The 25,890-nt window shown below is 40.0% G+C and overlaps 1 protein-coding gene across 1 annotated transcript; it reads right to left on the bottom strand.

Moving 5' to 3' along the window:
* Positions 1 to 7,811: 7,811 nt before the first annotated feature.
* Positions 7,812 to 14,422, bottom strand: LOC117263923 (recoverin-like). The gene is made up of 4 exons (XM_033637660.2): positions 14,371 to 14,422; positions 11,587 to 12,173; positions 9,475 to 9,586; positions 7,812 to 8,748 (listed from the first exon to the last, which is right to left on the bottom strand). The coding sequence occupies exons 2-4, from the start codon at positions 11,965 to 11,967 to the stop codon at positions 8,663 to 8,665; spliced, it is 579 nt and encodes a 192-aa protein (XP_033493551.1). The 5' UTR covers positions 11,968 to 12,173; positions 14,371 to 14,422; the 3' UTR covers positions 7,812 to 8,662.
* Positions 14,423 to 25,890: the final 11,468 nt, after the last annotated feature.

The raw sequence follows: 25,890 nt of genomic DNA on the forward strand, positions 1-25,890 counted from the left end.
AGATTACAGCAACAGAGAGATGTGGAAATTCAGACAGATGCTTTCAAATGCTGGAGAGAAGATTATGTCAATAATCTCCCCAGTCAGGGGAATAAGACAAGAGAAAGAGACAGAGAGAGAGAGAGCGAGTGAAAGAGAGAGACTGACATAATAAAAGCAGTGAGGCAGAGATAAACTGGGCTGCCAGGTCACTGAGCAGTGTGTTTAAAGTAATTAAAAATGTAAATTAAGTTGAATTATACAACGGTTTATGTAAGATTAACCTCTCACGCCACTCATCACTGCGGTGATCTAGCTCAGACAACACAACCTATGGAACATGAAGGTTTTCATTTATTTATATTTTCAATGTGTGTCTGTCTGTGTGTAATTACAGCTAACACATGCAATCCTCAATGCCTATGTGCAGTTTTACATAGATTGACCATGTCAGTGAGTAGAAAAACGTGGGACAGACAGAATGACTGACTGACAGAATGACACACTGACAGTTTCCATGATTATGTACAGCATACCATACCATGACTAGAGCACTATTCAGACGGGATTAGTTTTACATGGGCGCGTGGGGTAATGTCACTTAACCACAGGACGTCGGTAATATTAATGGCCAATTCGCACGGGATAAGAAATATCAGTATAACTGCCACAAGTGGGAGGGGTAAATCCATTCACACACCGCCATCCCCTCCTGTCGTCATGTGCGTATTAGGGCTGTCAAAAGCACCATGAAATTGAGTTAGAATGTTTTCGAATTAATTTAGTAGAGTTCAAATAATATTCAGATCTATTATTATTATTATTATTATTATTATGTTGCAGCCTTATTTTCAAGACCTGGATGTGACCGAGGACAAGACACCTCCACCTGGAGTAGTATCCAGTCGGGCTTTATCTAGGGCTCGCGAGATATATTTTGTTATACACCTTTATGTGATGAGCCACGCCCTCCGCAATATTCATTGCCTTATAGAAGCTTAGTTTTAGTAAGTTTTCCAACTTTTGCCAAAAGGGAACTTTAGATATTGGTCCCTAGATTATGTTCACCGAGTTTCATGCAGATCGGTCAAACTTCCTAGGAGAGATCGATTTTAAGTATCAATCTATACAACCGGAAGTTATGGGTTCTTGAGGCAAATTTGTTTCTCATGAGGAGAAGCATCTCTGTGCAAAGTTTCATGTCTCTACGACATACGGGGCATGAGATATGCCCATTCACAGTTTGCAATTTCAATCGGTTGCTATAGCGCCCCCCTTTGGCCAATTGATGTAATATTGCTTCATTTGCATCCTCCCATGAGCCTCTACCACTGTGCCAAATTTCACATGGATTGACCAAGTCAGTGAGGAGAAAAACATGGAACAGACACACAGACAGACACACCCACAGACAGACAGACAGAGTTTTCATCATATAGACTAATATTACAATCATGGATGTTCAATCATGGAGAAAGGGCCAGTAAGGGCCATTAAACACAGTCATTCCAAGGCTGCAAGTACATCGCTACATGTAGCTACGTGCTAACCCAGAGCCACACTGGGAAAATCATTTGGGCCAGGAAAAATAGCGGGTAATATAGCCCCAGTCAGGCCACTTTTTAAGCAGAAGGCCTGAGGGTCCCTCACCAGGAAAATGTTACTAAGATTTCTTTTCCTGTATTCTGGTGAATTTTAGTGCATGTAAAACACATAAACTAATGAGCCAACGACTTTTTAGTACATTATTAACCTCAAATGAAACCAAAGGTACATATGGTGAATGAGGGAGACGACACAACAACTAACTTTTAACCAGTATTTATGAAATGATAATTTATTATTTAATAGTAATTTCTCAAAGAAATTTAAGTAAATGTCTTGCCTATAGGTTGCACATTAATCATCCGACAACCTGTCCGATTTATCTGGTGACCATCTGGAGGGGTCCAACCCCTAGGTTGGGAACCACTGGACTAAGCTGACTGTTATGATGTCATATTTAATAATATATCAGTCAGAGGGACCAAACTACTACTTATTGCAATCTTTAAACTACATCAAGCTGACAATACTTATGCCCTTTTAATGTTATTCAAAGTGGATTTGCAAAAGGCAGATTTCCCCTTAAATTTCCCCTTAATAGGCGAATCCGAAGCTGGAATTGGATGTCAGCTTCAGCATTGTGAGAGTTCATGAGTTATTCAAATGAGAGATGTGTGGAGATGTGCACTGTGACATATTGCGTCTGTCAGGCAGTAAAGGTTAGAACAGGGCTCCTGACAAGAGATGATGATGATGATGCTGCATCGCCAACGTTAGCTAGGTAGCATGTTTATTTTTAATCACTGACTAGTGGTTTGCATTTGACAGCATCTCCCGCAAGATAATTTCTTCTTATATCTTCCTTCCTCTCTGCTCTCCACTTCCTCTTCTTTCCACCACAATCCACCTTAAAGCGCTCCCAGCCTTTTCATGCCTGACTGGCTGCTTTGGGGGCATTTGACACAGCGTGATGTATTCACAATACTCCTAAAGATTTCTTTTTTTAATCTGCTGGCCATTATGCATTTTTAATTAGGTACAGCCTATGGGCTATTCAAAAAAACACCCAGTATTCCAGACGGCCAGTGCGGGCCTGTGCTAGCATCAGGGAAATGCAATCTCTGTTGCTGATGTTAATTTCTCCCCAATTTTGGATCATATTCCTGCTCAAATATGTCCAGTTGTGTTTAGATGCTTTTATTGGTGATTTTAATGGGAGAAAGGGCTGCTATACACATTCCCCATCTGCAAGTAGCCAACGCTGCTACTTCTAGTTACATGCTAACATAAGACAAACATAGTTGCTGATGTTGTTTATACCTTACAGATTTCAGATCATGTTCCTGCTGACACAGGCAGGATGAGGAAAATAAAGTGTTTTACATTGACAATTAAAGCATGTAAAAATGTACTCATAGAAACCCAAAGTACAAGTATAAATCCGAAAATAAGCATAATAGGACCCATTCAAGGAAGTTCCATGAGAATGGTTCCTTGCGTCACTTCTTTTTTTTTTTTTGGAGGAACCCACTAAGATAAACATCCTTGTTTTGAACTATGACTAAAAGATGCTTTGAAATTCATTGGGCTTTATAATTAAATAAGGAGCATGCAATTGTGTGCTTAAAAAAACACAGCAGATGTCCCCTGGAAAGTGGGGCAAGAAAGTAAACTGTGTCTTCTCATTATGAAACAATGTTAATCTTTTATATAGGGACTATTATCTGTGATTGTTTGAATAAAACAGGCCAGCTGTAAACATCTGGAGAGTTTGGAAGTGGCAAGGGGTTGGGCTCTTATATTCTTAAAAATAAAAAAGAATATGTTCAATAAATGTAAATTTATATTCAAGAAACAAATTAAAAAGGAACACTTACTGCAGGATATTTTCAGATCTTAGACTACCATGTTATCTTCACAGTCTTCACAGCAACATCTCTTTCTAAAAAAAAAAATAGTGTCCTGGTTAGTCGGGATAATCCACAGACCCCACTGTAAACAAGGAAAATTGCTCCCAATCAGAGCTGTGGGGTATGTGGATTATCTGTTGGAGAACAGTTTTTGATTGTAATTCCTCTGTTGTTGGAGATTAACCTGTGACAGACAGACATCAGTCTTCCGTTGTGTAAACAGGTCAGAAAGTGGGTTGAGCACATGTAGACCAACATCACTTGCACCTGTGAAAAGAGGTATTGGTGCTGCAGGGAGGGCAGAGTTTATGTGCTACAGAAACACTAAGCAACCCCATCTGTGTTCTTCCAGTAGCTTTTTAGGCTCCAAACATAGATGTATTGTAGCAACCTGTCTGTATTTTTCCAGTGGATTTTTGGGCTTGAAACGCAGGTGTTTGGCAGCAACCCATCTGGAACCCAAGCAAGAAAAACAAAGGAAAAACATAAACATAGGTGTCTTGTAGTGACCTGTCTATGTTTTTTCAGTGGCTTTTAAGGCTCCAAATGTGGGTGTTTTGTAGTGACCTATCTGCGTTTTTCCAATGGATTTTAGGCTCCAAACATGGGTGTCTTAAAGCCACCTGTCAGTGGTTTTCCAGCAGCTTTTTAGGCTCCAAACATTGGAGTTTTGTAGCAACCATTCTGTTTTCCCTGTGTTTTTTCTGCTTAGGTTCCAAACAGGGGTGTTTTTTAGTGACCTGTTCAGGGGTAGGCTGGCCACAGGGAGGTTCGGGAGTATTCCCGAACGACCGGTCTGTTCCAGGCCGAACCGGCCGGTGGTTGGAAAGTTTTTTTACCCCATAAAACGCAGCCACAGGTGGCAGTGGCACAGAGTGGAACGTCAGACTGGGTCCATCTAATATTTTGCATATTAAGGGGGGATACGAGCAGTTAGCAAGCACTGCCTACATGGCCCTATCATCCCAGACGGGTCGGGCTGGCCCGACAAACCCGACCGGACCCGCGGGTTCAGGCCAAAAAAATATGCAAATGACTCGGGCCGGGTCAGGCCTCAGGCTTCCTTTTTTTTCGGGCAGACAATTAGGCTAATGCTGGTGCGTCGGCTGCGTCGGGTCTGGGCTTAAAAACCCACAGGGTCGAGTTGTAATTTTCAGGTCCATTGAGAACTCTAGTTTGTGTTTTTGGATGTGTCCAGGGCACACAGAACATTAAAGGTAGCCTATCAGCAATGTTACACCATACGTGCATACATCATTAATCTGCTTTATCAATTAAAAATAAAATCCATACTGGCTGACCAGAAAAACACACAAATTTCTTTATTGCAAAAGAAAACATAGCCTATTTCAGGAGAGAGTCTGTGTTCAAAGTTAAAAAGATAATATCTGAATATATAGGCTATACATCCTGTTTTCCTGTTCTGTTCCTACATTAATATATAGCCATTTTTACCAGCTCAAGAAAAATACATTAAAGTGAGTAATTCATTCACAGTGTGTGTGTGTGTGTGTGTGTGTGTGACGCTTTTGTTATGCTGATTTTTATATTGTTCTAACACTGTGAATTCTTTGCTATAACATTTGTCATTGTTGCTGTTATTGTTATTATTAGCTGACAAGGCCAGTGTCAGTTGTGGAGTTGATGCAGAGGGACAGGATAATGCCAGCCATAGGAGTGAGGAAGAGGAAGAGACAGATGAGGAGGGACAGGAGAAGGAGGAGGAGGAGATGGAAGAGGAGGTGGAGGAGAAGAAGGAGGAAGAGGAGGAGGAGGAGGAGGAGGAGGAAGAAAGTGGAGCAGGAACCACCAAAAAAACAGTGCCAGGTACAGGTGCAGTGTGCAGGACTGGGTAGGCAATAGGTCTTTGCATAGAATTATATTATATTCAATACACTCTACTGACTGACTAATCTGTGTGTGTTGTGTTTAATATCATTAGATTTTTTTTAATTGAATTTCAACCCCAGCCCGCCCCTGAACCTGTTTATGTTTTTCTAGCAGCTTTTAAGACTCCAAATATAGGTTTCTTGTAGCAACCTGTCTGTTTTATCAGCGGCGTTTTAGGCTTCAACATGGATGTATTGTAGCAACTCATCTGTGTTTTTCTATCGGCTTTTGGGCTCCAAATGTGGGTGTTATGTAGAAACCCATTGGTGTTCTTCCAGCAGCTTTTTAAACTCCATCCATCAGTGTTTTGTAGCAACCTGTCAGCAGTAATATTAACATATACAGAATAGACATATAACTAAACGCAAGGACAACAAAGCTGAACAAGGTTACATAAAAGGAGAAAGAGTGCATAGAGTCTGGTAAAGAGGGCACAATGGCAGCTTCACTTCCCAAGAACACTTAGGAAAGTCAGTCTGCCACAACATGTGCTAGTGTCGGTCTGTCATTACTCCATTGTCCTGACACATGGGATCTTAGTGTGGTATGGTAAACACCTCTGTGGCTGACAAGAAGGCTCTGCAGAAGGTCATCATCACAGTCCAGAAGAACAGACACCTGCTTGTCCTGGAAGACATCTTTAGCTCCATTGTTTTGGAAGGGCCTTTTTTGCTCTGCCTAAAACTTGTTTGCTCTTTAGCCCTCAGAAGAGCACTACAGGCCCGTCAAAACCTGGTCAAAACATGCAAAACAAACAGTTTTTACCCTAAGACTATCACCAAGCTGAACCCTGCACTGAAACGACACCCCCTAAAGACAATATTTATACTTTTTTATTCCCTTTTATCAATTTTTTTGTTATTTTAAATCTTGTATTTTTGAGCTCTCCTGAGGCAGTGGGCTTGAATTTTGCTCCAGTACAGTGACAAAAGACAAATTCCATTTCTATTCTCTTTATCTTACTATATAATGACGAAAACTCTGTGTGTGGGTGTGTCTGTGTTTCTGTTCCACGTTTTTCTCCTCACTGACTTGGTCAATCCATGTGAAATTTGGCACAGTGGTAGAGGGTCATGGGAGGATGTGAATGAAGCGATATTACATCAGTTGGCCAAAGGGGGGCGCTATAGCAACCGATTGAAATTGCAAGTTTGAATGGGCATCTCTCATGACCCGTATGTCGTAGAGACGTGAAATTTTGCACAGAGATGCCTCTCCTCATGAGGAACAAATTTGACTCAAGAACCCATAACTTCGGGTTATATAGACTTTTCCGCCATTTTGAATTTTTTGAAAAACACTTAAAATCGATCTCCTCCTAGGAAGTTTGACCGATCTGCATGAAACTCGGTGAACATAATCTAGGGACCAATATCTAAAGTTCCCTCTTGGCAAAATTTGGAAAACTTACTAAAACTGAGCTTCTATAAGGCAATGAATATTGCGGAGGGCGTGGCTCATCACATAAAGGTGTATAGCATCTCAAGGGTTTCACTGATCACCACACAACTTTGTAGGCATATGACCACACATGATCTGAGGGGACCCCTCCATTATTGACCCTATCAAACAAAATGGGGGCGCTAGAGAGCTAATTTCTTATCTAGGCCTAACTGCCATATCGATTTTTTACTAAACTTGGTAGATATGTAGAACAGGACGCCTCAAGGTGACTGGTGTAATTTAACTCTAATTGGCAACTGGGTGGCGCTATAACAACAGAAAAATGCTTAAAAATGGCTAAACTTTTTTTTTAATTTTTTGTATGACTAAGTCATGGTATGGTATGCTGTACATAATCACAGAAACTGTCAGTGTGTCATTCTGTCAGTCAGTCATTCTGTCTGTCCCACATTTTTCTACTCACTGACATGGTCAGTCTATGTGAAACTGCACATAGGCATTGAGTATTGGCATAGGTAGAAGGTGACAAAGCTACCAGTGGGTATGGACTAGTATACACTTGATTACTAAACTTTTTCATTGTACAGCTAAACAGCTAAACACTAGAATGTTTCTGAAAACATCTGAGGCAAGAACCAGGCAATATGATAACCATATCTTGATTCATATTTGATCAGTGCAGCCTAGTTTGACAGTTCCACCACAGTTCACAAGACTCCTTGGCTCTGATTGGTTGTTTTCATTCAGGCGCGGTGGATTATTGTAAACACCATTAGAAGCACTACAACTTTTTTTCACTGTTCATCTGTCTCATGTACTACTTTCAGGATATAGTTACAGTTTTAGCAGACAAAAAGTTATTTTTTTATGATAACAACTGTAGCTTTAAGAACATTCTGTAATTTGGGTTTGTGCTAATTAACAAGTGTTATCATCCCAACAAGCTAAACTAAGATGGTGAACATGCTAAGCATTACTCGCTGCAGAACAGAATATTAGCATTAGTATTGTGATCATGTTAGCAAGCTGCATAATAAATATAATAACAGCTGAAAAGAAGAATTATAGAAGACTTCCAACAACTTAAGTTTTATTACAATTTCATGGGTTTGTTTTATTGAATTTATCGTAAAGGGAAATCTGGGACCAACACTTAGTTTTACATGTTGTTGTACATGAACAACCTATTGCCCAGAGTGCACCACTTAACTAGAACATCAAACATGTACGACTGTGCCACATGGATGAATTGAACACTGTAAAAGACACAAAATTAGACAATAGGAAGGGCCCAGATACAGTTACACCTCACGGCATTTACATGTTGGTCAGGGTTTTAAAAAACATCCCAGAGACTACAGAGACCAGCATTGGCTGCCAAAAAGAGAAAGAAAAACAACATATTTCATGGTAATGTTACTTAACTAAAGCACATGACATGTTATCATATTAAAATGTGTGCTTGAGTTGCTAAAACACACCATTATTACATTTTTCTTAAGAAATGTAAACTAAACATTGACAGTTTCAGAAATAATGTATGTGCTCCATCTAAAGGAGGCTAAACTTAGCAGGAAACGCATATGCACATTTTATTTATTTGTGGGGAAATGTCAGTTAGGTCATGTATGAGGGGATATTACTGTCTACTTTGTGATGGACAGACAGTAGTCATCGTGGAGTTTTTAACATTTTTTTAATTTCCTGTATGATGAAGAAAGCTGTTCAGGCAGCACACATACATTGGTAACAAATGCTATTAAACCCTGGAGGTGATTCTGCATCATTAATTTTGAGCGATGGGGCGTTATCGTCACACCTGCTGTGTGTTCACATTTGTGAAGGTGCTGTCAGGTGTCATTGCATTAGCAGAGTAAAGGGTAAAGTGGAAATGACAGGACTGGAGAGAGATATAACGAATCTCTAGGAGAGTACTACTTCGAAGGCTGGTACTGAATCAAACGAAGGGCGTCCTCATTATCCAACACTCCCTGGATAAACTCTCCCTCTGCCACTCGTTCTGGAGGCAGAAAAGGAAAAAAAGAAAAAGTTTAGTTCAGGTATTTGAAATGACACAACATTAAAAACACTTAGGCTCCAAGGGGAAAAACACTGGAGCACACTGATTAATTTGTTGCCTTTATTAGTGCAATCACACCAGTACCTCAGACAAAATCAGTTTGACTGCAGATTATTAGTTTGCTTGAGCTTTATCTCTGAGACGTTTGCTGTCCTCAACCCAAGGAGTAGTTGGTTCAGCTGCATACTGCTATGGAGGATATGCAGAGCAACTTTTTTCAACCAGACTTCTTAAAGGTTCCTCTTTGAGAAAGGTCCAAAACATCTGCTGGTACAACAGATGCAAGGCCAAACCCAATCCTGAACATGAATATTTGCTCATTCATTTCAACTAAGGCCTTTTCCTGGGGCGTTGGTGGCTTAGTTGATAGAGCAGGTGCCCCATGTACAAGGCTGTTGCTGCAGCGGCCTGGGTTTGATTCCAGCCTGTAGCCCTTTGTTGCATGTCACTCCCTCTCTCTCCCCACTTCACACTTCACTTTTCTATCAATTAAAGGCAAAAAATGCCCAAAAAATATCTAAAAAAACCCCCAAAAACTAAGGCCTTTTCCATGACTAACTGTTGAATGTATTTGCTGTTCCTGTCCGATTCGAAGCAAGGGCACCAAGGTTGTCTAAAGTCTCATATTTATACATTCATGTCTCCATTCACACTGTTGTCTCTCACCATTATCACCCTTTTCAAAGAATGTCCAGAGTTTGTCTGCCCTCTTCTCGGCTGTGTTTTCATCATCAGCTAGACTATTCAGCTCATCTTTAGGAATCAGCTTGAAAATTGCCTGTTAGGGGAAAGCAACAGCAGACACAGAAAGGTAAAAGAGAAGAAAGCGTTCAAATATTTCACATTTTGAAATCCCTCCTCTGCCACTTTCCCCCTTAGTCACTCTTCCCAGTCAGCACAGTCAGAACTAATGGACAGGAAACATCACACCCAAATCCCCCTTTAATCTCAACCATTTTGCCACACCTATGAGCTGATCATGTTTCTACTGACAAAAACAGCAACAAACTGCTGTGGTGCCAGGGATTAACCAACCAGCCATTTGGCCTCTCTAGCTTTGTTCTGTGATTATATGACCTCAAATCTTTTAAATTGAAATCCAAAGCCCTCAAAAATAGGATAACACAAATAACACAAATAACACAAAAATATCAAACTGCCCTTTTATAGTTTATAATCTTTATACTGTTTGGTGGTTCCTGTCTCTTTATAACCGCTTCTATATGACTTCCTGGAATACCGACCAATTGGATTAATATCTGGGCATTTTACATTTCAACACATACATTAAATAATCTCATCACATACAGAAAAAATCACAATTACAGGGCTTAATGAAAAGATTACAGTGGAAAAATGACCAAGCTGTCAAATCAGTGGCAAATTGTCTCATTCAGACTACTGCAGTCAGACTGAAGCAGAATTTGGCTTTTTTTCAATGACTTTTACTGTTAACGTCACTTAGTCTTTTCTGGCTATTTTTGCAATGCAAACTGTATAAAGAGATAATAGAAATAATAATAATAATTTTCTGCCATTTTGCTTTCTGAAAACTAATTCAGTGAAGTACACGCAAGTAAGTTATGTTAACATAACCAAAATAGTGGCATTGGTGATATATTATTTGGAATTTAAATGTTACTAACTTCATATCTGACAACTGAAAAGTTTTGAATGAAAAAAATAGGTGTTATGGTTATAATTTGTATAATTCACTGTATTGTTAAACTGTTTTCAACGCCAACCTTTGTTGAGAAGCCACCAAATGATGCAGTATGTGACAGTCCCAAATCATCCTGTATGCAGATGATACTGTTGTTTACACTTCATTTCATTTTGGCTAATGTCTACTCAAAAAACAAGTGGCTGCCATAGTTTACTAAGAATCGGTTAGGTAGATTACTGAGTCTTTCAAACTCAAATCTGAGTTTCAATAATTACCATGTCACATTTCTTTTGATCCACAATTGTTAAAATAGGATAAGAGCATGACTCCTGTATACTCTTCATTCTGTATTTATATATATCATCCCCTCCTCACTCCAAAGTGCTCTGTCGGCTTAGCCCTTAATTAATCCTAAACTGTTTATCAGCATCAATCAATCAATCAAGTCTAATCTTGTGTCTAAAAAAACTTACCTAACAACCGTAATACCATGAGATGCAAAATAGCTTTCAATGCTGCAGGTAAATTTAGTGGAAGGGAATTTGATGCTACTATTGAGTGAGTGGTTGCTAATAGAGGTGCAATCAGAAATTACAAAAAGTTTGAGTGGCATGTCCAAATAAAACAACAGACAATCACATTTCCAGACAATCACATGCTTAATTTAAACTCCTGCAAGCTCCTGTGTTATCTGACTATCAATATTGTAAATATAACTTCCTTCACTGCACGGCAAATGTCATTCACAGTTCCTTCCCTTTGTGCTTCTTGCAATCTAACCTCCATGCCTTTATCTACCTGTCAATTGAATTGTCCTGGTCCCAATCTGACAGTATACAGAGGGACCTACACCCTCTTAAACCTGGTTCACCCAGTGTTGAGGTCTGCAAAACCTGCTAATGCCTGACTTATCACACTAACAAATACAGTACAGAATAATCTAATATCAACTTCTATGCAGATGAAGCTGTCGTCTATGCGTCATTTTTACTCAAAGCACTTAACTGTTCCCTCAGACAATTCCCAAACATCTGGAGGCCAAACAGTGAGCAACCTACAAGAGCTGGTTGTTTGTAAGGCCACTACATAACTCCCCTTTCTCCAAAACTCACCGAGCAGATTTCCTTGACTTCTGACTTGGTGATGTATCCATTCTTGTCCACGTCAAACAGCGAGAAGGCCCATTCCAGTTTCCTGGTGGTCTTCCCTGTTGATGTCATGTGGAGAGCAATGATGTACTCCTTGAAGTCCAGTGTGCCATCGTCGTTTGTGTCGAAGGAGCGGAAGACGTGTTGGGCGTATGTTTGGGCGTCACTTTCTGGGAAGAACTTGCTGTAGATGCTCTGAAACTCCTCTTTTGTGATGCGCCCTGTTGGACACTGCCTCTTGAAGTTTTCATACCACTGGACAATCTCAGTCTCTGAGAACTTGGTGTTGAGTTTCAGGTCCTCCAGGATCTCTTTGGACACAGCGCCGCTCTTGCTGTTACCCATTGTTGATGTTGTTGGTGATGCTTTAGAGCTAAGTGTGAACTTGTAGCTCTTGAGCTCTTCTAGGGCAATTAACTCACAGATTCAACCTAGGGAGTCACCTCCTCTACTCTGTCAAAGAGGTAAACAGAAGACTATTCCTCTTGAGTGGCTGCAGTATCCTTCTTGATCCTGGTCCTGGCCTACAGTTCAGTCCACAGAAGCATATGCTGTGAAAAGAGCAGAAGCTGCTTGGTAAGCTCATTAAGCCAATCGACCATCAGTAATACCAACAAGAGGTGTCACGGACAAGGTTCAACCCAGGTCAAGGCTGAAGTGTTTGTTTACTGGCATTTATAGTTTGATGCTTTAGATGGTTTTGCTATTCTCTACCTGTTTGCTATTAAGAATTAGCAGACTGCAATATGTTACCAGTTCTTTAAGCCATATAAGATGTTTTGTGTCAAATTTTGATATGCACAACAACAAATAGTGTGAGGAAAATAATCTGTGAGAATTGATTCCCACTGCACCCTGACAACTCAGCACTGAGGACCTGAGCAGTATGACTCAGGAAGGTCTTGGGTGACATTTAGGAATATGGCTTCTCCGTACTTAAGCTTTGATTTCATGAGGTATTTTTTTCCTCATTATCAATGTGGAATATTTAAGATGTTTAGGAGAGCCATATTCTTAAATGCCAATTAATATAATTTCATCAGCCACAGTAAGCCCAGCTTTATGAGCCAACAAGGCTTGGATGAGCACTTTCAGCTGAGTGACTGTCTCTACTGATCTCCCACCCAATTAAATTTTGTCAATTAATTCATTTATTATTTTTTTTTTCCTATGGTTTTGTAGCTTCAGTGGCAATGAGGTAAAATCCTGTGTTTTGTCCACTTTCAAATTTGAGCAGTTTTGAAAGGCTTTCAAAGGCTGTAATTACAACTAATACATTTATACTGATGAAGTAAACATTTGATACACTTTTTTACTTCTTTATCCAATACCCATCATGTGAAGGAAGCATTTATCCAAATGATATTTACATTAATGTATTTTAGAAAAGTGTTCAAATCATAAAAGTATTTGATAAATAACTGTACAAACAACTCCATCAAATTCACCCAACTCAGCTTTAGCATACTCCAGACTAGGAGGTTGTAGCTGCAAATTACACGTGGCATTAAATTGAACGCTTGCAGAGATTGGCTGCAAGCTAATGCATACAACTAGTCATTGTTTTCTAGATCTGGGTACAAAAAAAATCAAATGCAGGTATCATTTGACTGGAGAAGTTTAAATGCTACTTAGAACTGGGTTAATCTGGTTGATACCTTTACCAATACCCAGCCTTAGTGTCCACCAACATCCCCAGGGTCTTCAAATGGTAAAATTCAGCCTCCAGCTCAGTTAGTGGTGAAGGGTAACTCATTATATTTTGTGTATCACTACTAATCCAATGCAGTCCATCCAATGCAATGCTAAAAATCAGAGCCTTGGTTTGTTATCCCCACTGACTGAAAGTAACATCAATACACTTACATTACTAGAAAAAATAGACTTATCACACAATGAGCAAACTCATTGCACAATTTTCAGACAGTAATGAAAATAATTCATAATGTAATGTATTTTTTTTCATCTGCGACAATCAAGACAAAATAATCTAATCTCCTGGGGAGCGAAGTAAAGCACTATGGTGACCATAAATAGATCCAATTAACAAACCAATTCAAGTACTTTATACTTTGATAAAACAAGAAGAGGTGTGTCTCATCTTTTTCTCAATGGTAAATTGCAAATCAATATACAATAACCAATTTTAATTGCATCTTGAACATCAATAAACATTTATGAAATTCATCATATAAAAGTGGTATATGTAACTCTGGAAAAAGATAGTTGACTGTTGAGTTTCTTTCCCCAGTCTTCAAATACCAGTGCTTGGGATTGATAGTCCACCAACCCAAGGCATCGGTATTGGGCGACCTGGGAATGAGACTCAGTAGTCAACAATCTTTCACCGGAGTTACATACAGCATGTTTAGATAAAAAAATCTTTGAAAGGTTATGGGTAACAGCAGATGATTAAGATTATCATGGCATTCTAGTCTCTTCTTCAGCATGTTGTCATCATCTAAGTAATGTTCTTTGCGGTTCATTGTTTTGGATGGAGAATAGACAATGATCAATCAGCAAAACACAACAACAAAAAAAAATCATCTCTTCCTTTGTCATGACTCTATGATGACTTAATGTCTTTATTCTCAGAAAATCTCACTTAAACCTAATTTAAGGTAAATACTACCAATACCAAAAGTCCAAGAAAGTCAAAAAGTCCATTCCTAGAGTCCGGTTGCTTGAGCATTAAGAATCGCAGTATTACATGTTGTCAATGTAGCGCAGCTTTGTTTGTTTTCCTACCTGTGTGAGCAGCTGAGGAGTCCAGGACAGACAGTGATGATCTGTCTGTGAGCAGCAGAAGAAATCAACCTCCACTTGTTGAGATAAGTCAATTAAGATGGATCAACCTGAGGCGGAGCCACAGCAGCACTCATGTGAACCCCTGAGCTTCTTGATTTTTTTCCTCTTGTAGTCAAGTGGCCAAGTCACATTTATCTAGAGGGTGTTTTTCACAAACAGGGTTTAGAGCAAAACAGACACACATATCAAGGCGGGCATCACAGACGACCAGCAGTGGAAGAAGTCCATAGATTTTTTACTTATGTCCTACATTTAAGATTTAAAGCAAAAGCGCAAAAGTTTTAGCATAAAATATGTCCCAAAAGTAAAAGTAGTCAAAGTACTTGGTGAAGGTGGTGCTAATTTTATTTATTTTATTCACTGCTAGTGACAATATTTCATTTATTATTATATTTTGTATTAATAATCTGAATTTGAAAATGAATGTAATAAAAAGTGCAATATTTGGCTTTGATTTGTAGAGTAACTGTAACAGAAAATGGAAATAGTAGAAATAGTAAATTACAACTACAACACTTAAGTAAATGTACTTTCCACCACTGCAGATGACTTCAACTCAATAGGACAACTATGAATCATATATGCATGTAAGAAACAAGTACACATCAATAAACAAATATCCGTACAAAGCAATGTGTTGGTTATGTATCTCTTTATTTACGTGTTTAAGGACATTATCAATGGGATGCAGACATATTTTGAAGGTATGTCTACTTTATCCTGCACAGGTTTGGTTTCCAGTTATATCACTGGCCTCTTGTGCATGCACAGAAATTTTAGAGCGAGGTTCTTCTGGTCACTCTTGGAATTTACCTTTTGTATAAAATATTATTTGAGATAATATGTTATTGTAAACTTCTGGGCTGCAAGGGAAATACATCTATCAAAGTTGCTTAGCCAGATGCTGTTTTAGGGTGTTTAAGTGGAAGCTAAAGTAGTATAGCTTAGCTTAGTTTAGTTTAAATATCATACTTCAGCTCAAAGAAATCCTGACCTGATCCTGGACCTCAGGAAGAATAGCTGCTGCAATGCAGAAGCTAATGAGAATCCTAATGAAGTACACTCAACTAAACTATAAACTTGAAGTCAATTTTGACTTCAATAAATAAAACAACATGGGAAATAAATTTTTTATGGGGAGTTGCTATCAGTAAATGTCTTTTTCCAAATGGAATAATCATAGACTGACTTTTATCCTGGAAGGTTCTTTAAAGGAATACGTCATCCGCAACATGACCATTTTAATATCAGTTACTCATCATGGTTTATGTTGAATTCGTGAAGAAAACTTTGTTTTTCTCACATGCCTCTGCAGTGAATGGAGAATCCAAAAAAAGGCAATCATTCTTCATGAACTAAAGTAAATTGAAGAACACTGGAAATACGTACATTTGTTTGTGAGCAAAAGGCTGGAAGAATGAGACTTCATACTGTAAAAGTTGTGTGAGAGTTTATAAACGGATGTTTTCATATGGTTTTGCTGTTGTTCAGTGCGGTCCCAGATATGTTGAGTTCACCTTTGTTGGATTCTCCATTCACCATGGAGGCATGCAAGAAAAACTAAGTGTTTGTCACAAATTCAAGGTATCACGGTGAATAATTGATATACAAATGGTCATTTTGCGGGGGTGAAGGTTTTCTTTAAGACTTTGTGTCCCACGATGGTTAAATAGTTGTTCAGGAGTCTTTTACACCTTCTCATGAGTAAAACTCGTGAAAAAACTCCAGGAGAAACATATGATTTTCGGTTTCTTGAGTGGGTATATTTAAAGATATTTGCATAGTCAGTAATGCTAGTATTCAGCACACATTCAGTACATGTATCTGTCTCAAAATCCTAGTTGTTGTTATGCTATTAATATGAAATATACAATGAGAATAACGGGTAAGATGGAGGTTTGACATGTGATGCAGGTTAAAGGTCAACTAAACTCTTAGGAGTACAAGGATTGCCCTGCAGCTTGACTCCTGTCTCAGGCTGAAAACAAGTCAGCTGACTGAACCTGGCACAGAAATGTTGCCTGATTACGAGCACGCTGCAGCTTTTATCCGCTGTAAAAATAAACCTGATCAAGTGAAGTGACAAAGTAAAAGTGAGTCCTTCCCCAAACTGCCTTGGGCCTTCACGCAGGCAAAGACTTAAGTTTTAATCCAGCAAGTGGTGGTGAGTGGCTCTGCCATTTGAATGTGCTTAACTTAGTGTTGCCTGCTGATCCACCATCTGCGCCACTGTAAACCAGTCTACACACAAAACACATCAGCTTCCACCAAACTACACCTGCTTCATAGGGTGGTCCCTCTAAAGGTGTAAACCTGACTGAAGCATGGTGGGAAGGCCGCAGGATTAAATGTCTGACCTCCTCAGAACTCAGGGGTCATGACTGGGTGGTATTTAACCACTGTGACCTACCTTCTCCCCTCCCTCACCTAGCAGCTCACTTTAATGTATCCCATGGCCTTAAAGTGGGTTTACTGCTAAGTCATGACCCACACGATAGCAGGAACAAAACAATACTCAGATGCATCTGTCTGCCTGTACACTGTACAGGTAGAATTTCATACTAAAGACATTGTAACTTTGGAAGATACACTGTTACTGTTTTAAGATGGAAATGTGAACATGTCCTTTAACCATACCCTCTTAGAAATAAGAGTGCTAAGTAGAGCCATATAGCGTTTTTCAACTTGTGCCAATAGAAGAACCCTTTTTGTTTCCTGGTAGACACTTTTATAAAGGTTCCATCTGGACCCTTTCAAAGGGTCTACCCAGAACCCAACATAAGGGTTATCCCCAGGACCATCTGTGAAAGTTTTCACACAAAACCCCTTGAAAAAGGTTTCACAGAAGACCCTTTTATGGTGCAGTGGTTCCATCCAGAACTGTCTCTGTGGGTTCAATCAAGAACGTTTCTGTCTTCTAAGGGTGCTGACAAGAACCCACCCAGGAGGTTCTAATGCGAACCCTTTTATATTCCAAGGGTTTCATCTAAAACCCACCCAAGATGTTCTGCTGAGAACCCTTTCACATTCCAAGGGTTTCATCTAGAGTCCACCCAGGGGGTTCTACCGAGTACCATTATATATTCTGAGGGTATCATCTAGGACCCACTCAGGGGGTTCTACCAAGAACCCTTTTCTGAGGGTTTCATGTAAAACCATAGACTGTGTATAAAGATGGACAGCATGACAGTTACCTAAAAGTGAAGCTGAAACATCTTAATCGCCCCCCTGGTGGCTGGCTGCAGTATAGGTCATAAAGCCCACCCTCTCCATGGTAGTGGATGGGACATGACCCAAACTGAAAATTCAAAGTGCACATCAAATCATTTATTCATTTATTTATTTATTTATTTATTTATTTATTTATTACCAATAATGGTTTTAATCATTTAAGGTAATTACATCACACTGTTGTATGTTCAAGTGTTTTTCTGATAAGTTTGATTTTTATCAGTTATTTAACGGTATAAAATGGGCATTTTACAACATGATTGACAACCATGTAACCAGTTGGTGGGTTCTCATTCAGTGGCACTGCACGAGATTGGTTGGATGGGTGTTTGGGCGGGAAACTTGATACCCTGGAGATCGACTGCGCAGACTCTGCCTCCAAATGACGTCACCAGAGCAGGATGGCCATGGCCATATCCGAGACATTTTAGCTTCACTTAGGTTTGTAAAACCCACCCAGGGGGTTCTATTGAGAACCCTTTTATGTTCCAGGGTTTCATTTAAACCCCCCCCCAAGAGGGCTCTAAAAAGTAATTGACTGCATTACCCTTAGATCACTTTCCCACTAATCGTAGTTTTATTTTTATCAGGTTAGCTTGGGGCCAAGGGAACCATGTTCAGCAGCTTTGGGTTCCTTGAGGTTTCTAATGGTCTGGGGCAGATGTTGTCCAGCACAACCCACAACACTTATGGTTCACAACCATGTTTTTAACGGGTGGAAATTTAGTGAAATCATTACTACTACAGCCTTTGTTATTTTGGTAGTACAGTCAGGTTGGGAACCAAAACTCGGTTTCCAAAATAGAAACAAATATAAAATGTTAAATACCAGGTATCCGTGAAAAAAAAAAGGGGTATTAAAGTTGCCGGTGTCCAGACCTTTGAATCTGCCCACTCTGCTGAGTTCGAATTGTCAGCTCATTACACTGTGGAATGTAATAAGTTCAAAAATTCTGTCTGATATTAGGGAAGTATTAGAGTTAACAATAAACCCTAAGCTGCATGTCTGTGGACTATGGTGCGATGCTTAAGAAATACATGCTAACGAGGGGAGAACATGTAAACTCCACAGAGAAGGGCCCATGGGTTGGAACCCAAAACCCTCTATCTGCTTACACCACTTGAGGTTTACGCTGAGGAAACTGACTCCAATTAGATAATATTATGAAGCACAGTAACAACAACAACAGCACACTCTATGTGCATTCAACCTGATTAAGATGACATAACTGGCTGCAGACATCCCCCACACCCACTGCTTCATCGATTCTTTATCTCAGGACAAGTATAGAGCAGCATCCACAGTAAGCTCTCCTGGCAAGTTGCTGATCTCCCTTCTGTATTAAATAAAACAACTTAATTCCTCTGCTGACGTGCTGAGGCCGAACTTCAGCACCCTGGCTCCCTCTTGGCACCGTCAGTCACGGCTCCACAGGTGATTTGGATTTTGCCATCTGCCTGCCGAGGCTTTGAAGAGCTCTGCCAGAGGACATGAAAAATCAATGTCACCTTCTCAGTAAAATAGCTGCCTAAAGCGAGACTATGTAGGTTTTAAATGAACAGGGAAAACACAGTCTTCCCCATACAAGTTCAGTTTCTAACCACTAAAACACACCCACTTATTTCTCATTTGGTCTGATTTCACAAGTGACAGGCTAATGTTAGCTAGCTTCAGTTAGCAAGCTTTAGATAATGTTGCTGTGTAACAACAGACATTATTTAGAGATTTTGATGACTTTCTGACTGTTACACTGAATCCTAGAGTCATATAGAGAAATAAACATTTCACTTGTTTTATTACAAAAACAATGGTTTCATTCTGTGGCATATATTTTAAGGTAGGGTTTAGATAACCCTAGCTGCTGGCTTGGTTGGCATGATGCATTGATAGTGTATGGTTAAATGTGAAAATGATAATATTAATTTTTGTTAGTGGAAAAACAGCTTTAGAACTCTTTAAAAAAAGGTACTTATTGGGACAACTAAACATTAAACCCCTTAAGGCCCATTTATGCTCCCTTTACGTACGAAAATGTACGTCCGTTTCAAACGATGTTAGCGTCACTGCCCACATACTTCCATGCGTCCTTTACGTTGGCATGGATGTTAACCAATATATCCACCAGGGGGCAGCCCAGAGTCAAAAGGTTATGACAACAACAAACTCAAAAACAAACATAGCGACTGTGGAGGAGATATTGATAATGTACCTCTTGCATAAAAGACAAAAACAGAGGCAGCGTTGTAGGAGGCGGTGGTCGGTGAGGCCGTTAAATACATCACAACTGGAGGACGGAGAATTATTTTCTCTAGTACTGCCGATGAGAGAAATTGACGAGCGCCATTTCCAGTACTTCAGGATGTCCGCTGGGGCATTCGATAACTTGCTTCGCCGGGTGGCCCCCCACATCCAGCATGACAAGTCGCACAGAGCACCTGTGAGTGAGGCAGAGCAACTAGCTGTCACCCTGCGCTTTCTCGCTACAGGAATCAGCCAGCAAGCTTTGGCAGCAAGTTTCAAGCTGGGTTCCGCAACTGTGAGCTTCCGCCATTGTTATTTCTTCTTTGTGTCTTACTAGAGCTACGTATCGGGTAGTGACAGCAACACTGCCCCCGCGGTTTCCGGTGGTACTGCTCCGTTTGGCCCGTATCCATAAGCTTTATGGAAACAAGCAGAAATACGTACAAAATGAACGCGGAGCACGGACAGAAGGCTCCGTCCGTATCCAGATCCGTATTTAACGTTGAGCATAAATGGGCCTTTAGAGAGTCCTTTAGTCCAGTCAAACGCTTTCACACTGACACAGCAACAGCTACAGTTATGCCTATATGGTCCTGCCCATGTCTTTTGTATATTTTAGTCGCTGTTTTGTGTATGTGTTTTTTGTGGCTGCAGCAGGGTTGGAAGCCCAAGCCAAATTTCCCTTGTGGACAATAAAGTTTACCTTGACCTTGACCTATACTCTGTGGACCATAGTTGCATTAGGCCTACCTAACAAATGTGGTCGCTGTGGCATCAACTTCTTATCGCACTGCACCCACCTGTTGCCCAAAGTAGCCACGCTCTTAATTATGCAAAACTTTAAGCTCTAATAACAGTTACACAGGTGAGTTATATAAAAATTCACCCTCCGTACAGTTGTCGTGAATGGGGACATAAGCTTCAGAGACCAAAACAGGTTTGTTTGTTTGTTTGTTTGTTTTACCAGGCTGTAAACATTTTTATTTCTACTCTAAAGTTGGGCATTTTATCATGGGGTAATGAGGATTGACTGTCTTTTTGAAGCCAGCCTCAAGTGGCCATTAGAGGAACTGCAGTTTTTGGCACCTCTGGGTTGGCTTTAGCAGCCCTGAAGGTTGCCACTTGAAGAGTACTGTAACTGTTACTTTTAGCCACAGTGGCCACTGTTAAGCAAGAGTTTCACACTGTCACTGACATTTTGTTTTTATTAACAAGATTTTTTTGCAGACAATTTTGACCTCGATATTGACTTTCAGAAATCATGAATAACATGGGGGCTATTTGAGAAGAATTGGGGACAGTCGTCATGCTTTTTCATACTTTCTTCCTCTAATTTGAACTAAATGATTCCCCTCAAACCATGAACATCTTCTTCTGCATTCTTCTGCATTCCTCAAAAATGCAGAACTAACCATTTTGATATTGTTAATCATTTTTGAGCTGATGTTTGGGACTGATCCTCACTGTGTTTGTACTTCATTGTCTGTCTATCATCCAGATCTTTCTTCTTTTAGATTGGGGATTTTCCCTTCAGGCTCCAAATACTAAAGAATCCGGATTTATTGGATAAGCAGTTTTTGTCCCTTGGCTCTTGAGACAAACCTTTATCTGTCGCAATCTCACCTTTAACCCCCAACCTTGTTTAGGTCGAGTTCTAGGAAAGAGAATCCTTTAATTGAGAGGAGAGGGGGATTAAAATGGAGGGAAAGAAGGAGATAGAGAGAGAGAGAGAGAGAGAGAGAGAGAGAGGGAGAGAGAGAAGCAGTAAAGGTGGTGGTGTTAGGCAGTCTAAGGAGGATTTGGCAGCAATGCAAAGCAGACAGAGTCAATACAGGGAATGGAAAATCAGTGGTGACCAGAGGAGGGCTGATAAGTATCATCAAAGCTCTTTGGCCCAGCCTTAAGGAATCTATTCCCAGAGTAGGAAAGTTTAATCTAGACACCTTAATGGACTTCATGGCCTCCAGTGAGGATAGTGCACTAGCCAAGGGAACAGCGGGAGGTCAGATGTACGTCCTCTTCATGATGTTTTAGAGTCACATGACCAGTATCTGCGGGTAAATGGTTGCTCATCCTCTACAAATAATTAAAGTAATTGCAATGTGGACAAAGTGACACTTGTCACTGGTAGGTAGGTGAGCCCATGGCTAAGTAACTTGCTAACGTTAGCTAATGTTAGCAAGGCTAACCTGTTGATCAGTTAACATTAACCCGAGCAGACATCACAAACAATAGCTGTGTCCCAATTTAGCGCCGCATCCTCCGAGGGACGCGGGCCTAAATTGGGACATAGCTGTTATCTGAAGAAACTGGTAACACTAAACAACTATGTGCATGGGGAAAATGTTCGAAAAGAAACTTACCAGGGTCCATTTGCGGCAGCGTTACGTTTTCGTCCACCATCGCCTCCAGCATTCATTGCAGCGGCCACTGTTGCCAACTCCTCAGTAAGAAAAGTAGCTATTGGCTGTCCTAAAAGTTGCTAGAAGTAGCTAAATGACGTCATCGCCTAATTTGCATAATTGTCCATATGCATGTAATTGTAATGGCTGGTGTAGGAGAGAGGAATAATGTCGTGGGAGAGACAAAACTGAACACCCTGAATATGTTTAGAACTACAAATGAACCTTCTTTCAGTAATTTATATTAAACAAAGACAATTTTACATTTACATCCCGCCCTGACTGTAAACCAGGTCGGGATCAGCCAGCGGCGGCTCCGCGCATGCGCGATTCACTTGCAGTCTGGACGTGGAGGGGTTAACATCTCCTGCTCTGACTGCAGCTGGGAGGGAGGACTGGGCCGTTTGTGAGTGCTTTGGGGCGAGAGAGGAGCCCACGGCACGGCAGCATCTGCTGCTCGTTGAGAAGTGTAAGAATGATACGTGCTCTCACAACAGAGTCTCCAGAAGTCTTCAATAACATCAGAAAAAGTCGCTAGATTTGTCGCTAGTCACTTTTTTGAAAAAGAGTCGCTAGAGGGGTCTGAAAAGTCGCTAAATATAGCGACAAAGTCGCTAAGTTGGCAACACTGGCAGCGACTGAGCAGCTCAATAACCCCGCCCCCTTCCCCGTGACGTATTGGTTCTTTCTTCTATAGTCCAGCAAAGAACTGGTGCCACTCTGGAACCAGTTTTTCTGGCCCAGAGCCAGTTCTTTTGTCGGTCGAAACAGGAAAACTGGTTCCAAATTAAGCACTGGCCCAGAACCAGCACTGGAACTGCTTTGGTGGAAAAGGGGTATTAGGCTGCATGCGGAGGTGGTCTGGGCCACCTATGATCATATTATTATTGCAGTGCATTAATGTGTCCTGGACCACTGAAGGACCGCTTACTCAGATGGCATTCTTGCTTATCCAACTGTAATCTCTAAAAATGGATATCTGCACATGTATGCAGAATCTATAGACAACAGGACAAGATTTTGGCAACAGAAGAATTCTGGTTTCAGTTTGTTATCCGTTTGTAGTCTGTGGAGTATTGACCAGTCACATTTGAAAACATTCCATGTGGAGAAGCAGAATGCATTGGCTGAAATGTAATCTCGGAATCCATCAGCTATCATTTGACAAGGATTTAGCTTTATATTAGCTTTTTAAAAATTTAACTGCAGTCATATGCAGATATCTCTTTACAGACAATACAGAGAATAGCTAAAGAGCCAGTTAGCTGCTGAGCAGTGCATGGTAGGTAAATCAGCCCAACATATTGGGCTATATAGTTGGTAGATGATAGCCACTGGGTTCCAAAATTGATCTGTTTAAAACCTTCTGTTGCTGCCAGTACACAGGTGAGCTGTTGCCCAGAAAGACAGTCTCCAGAGTTGCTCTCTTCCTGGCGAATGGTTAATTCAATGTCTGTCAGGCTAGCACAAGCACAGACACAAAACACAGAAGCAGCAGCTGTGAAACAGTCCCAACAAACTCACACCAACAGCAAAACAGCTCGACTTGTTAACAACCTTTTGGTAACATTAGCCATGTAATGATCATGCATCTGCTAGCAGGTCTGAACAGGCTCTATGTTCACCGGCTTGTCCCTTGCTTCCTGCTCATGAGAGCCTTGAGAGTAAATGCAAATAACAAACTGAAAAACCAAAAGAATGAACTGATGGATGCTACTGATGTTTGTTACTGCAAGCGACACATGTTTTATTTCACATTGTCATTTGATCCCTTCTATAAATGAAAATATTATTTGAAGCTGCTTTAAACAGGCCAAAACTACAACTATACTGTCTTTGCAGGTATTTTAATTTATATGGGGCTGAGTTTTTAAGACTCAAAAGGTTCTCTCACCTTAACAGAGGCCGTACAAGTAAGTACATTTACTCAAGTACTTAAATAAAACTTTGAGATACTAGTATACCATTTTATGCTACTTTATTCTCCTACTCTATATTCTGGAAACCAATTGTACAACATTTAGCTTTACTTGATACTTTGCAGATTACATCACATTATTAATACAAAACATAAACCTAATAAATCATGATGTATAGTTCTGGATTAAGCCACTCATCAGTATATGAAGTAGGCTAATTAACATTAGCTCCTTCTGTATCAGCTGCAACATTAGTGATGAACACATAACGCATCAATAATATTCAGTGATAAAAGATATATTATACTGAAAGAGGCCATTCCTTATAAAGAGTTCTTTTACTTTTAATACTTGAAACATATTTTGATGCCAATATGTTGGTACTTTTACTTCAGTAACAGTGTTTTAAATTTTACTTAAGATCTGAATTCTTCCTTTACCAGTGGATGCTTGTCAGCAAAACATTTTAAGTGATTATAAATTAAAACATTTTTCCCTGTGTGAGTTCATTCCACACATTATAAGTCATTATTATTCAGGGAATATGGGGTCATACAAGATATTTTGAAACTTGGACTTGATGTCTCTGAGGACATCGTCTTCACCTGACTTCAACTGCCGATATTCAGAGCAAGGCAGGTGAAAACATGCTAACTATCCTCATAATCCCATTACTCATGGTACAACGGCTGTCTGCAGGGGAATACCCTGCGCACGCTAAGTTCATATCAGGTCATTCAGGGCAGTGGGTTGAGGGGGAGTTTGCATACACAGGGTCGCAGAGCTGTCGAGGAACACCATCAAAGTCTTCATGATGGGTATCTTGTAAATGAAGTGGGAGACAGATCTGAGTTTAGAGCAAACCTGGGACTAATGAAAGCAAATTCTGTTTGCTGTAGTACAGATTTAATCCACTTGCTGTACCACATGGTGGGGGATTTAACATATCAGGGCAACTCAGTTAAAGTCTGGTGAACCTACACACCCACAAGTTGAACTGAACCTCGTATAGATTAGATTTGACCCAACAGGTGCTAGAGCTTAGAAACAGAAGTTAACTGAGGAGAAACACACTCAGAATGGTGAAATAAATTCATCTAACATCAGCTTTTATTAATCAGGCTTCAATAAAGGTCTGTGGCTGAAAGCTCACAGAAAAGTTGCATGTGTTTGTGTGGAGATTTTTTTTTTTAGGTTTTAGGGTTTTTTGTTGTGTTTTATGTTACATTAAATATTCTACCAAATAATCTCTATCAATAACAGCTCATATACTACATCGCAAAATGTATAAATGTAATTTATCATTGTCTTGCAGAAATGTACAATGCCTGTTTCACATGAATACTCCCTACAAATTATAACAAATTTACTTTGTTTATGGTGCTAAATTTCCTCTAGTAATTTTCACTGTGATCTATAACCAAGGACAATTTTATAATAATTTTATAAAATGTTGCATCCCCTTTCTAAGAAACCACACAGCAAAACTATTTTCTGTCTGACCTGACATCAATTTGTTTTACTGACAGTGTAATGGACCTAATGACTTGTTTTTGGGATTAACTGCTCTGTTACAGTTACTGTGAAGGAACAGGTTACAATAATCCCACAGTGAGTAATGCATTACTGTGTAAACCCCGACATGGCCGGTGTTTTCAGGTGAAGG

This window comes from Epinephelus lanceolatus, chromosome 16 (genome assembly GCF_041903045.1).
Source record: "Epinephelus lanceolatus isolate andai-2023 chromosome 16, ASM4190304v1, whole genome shotgun sequence".
Taxonomy (NCBI): domain Eukaryota; kingdom Metazoa; phylum Chordata; class Actinopteri; order Perciformes; family Serranidae; genus Epinephelus; species Epinephelus lanceolatus.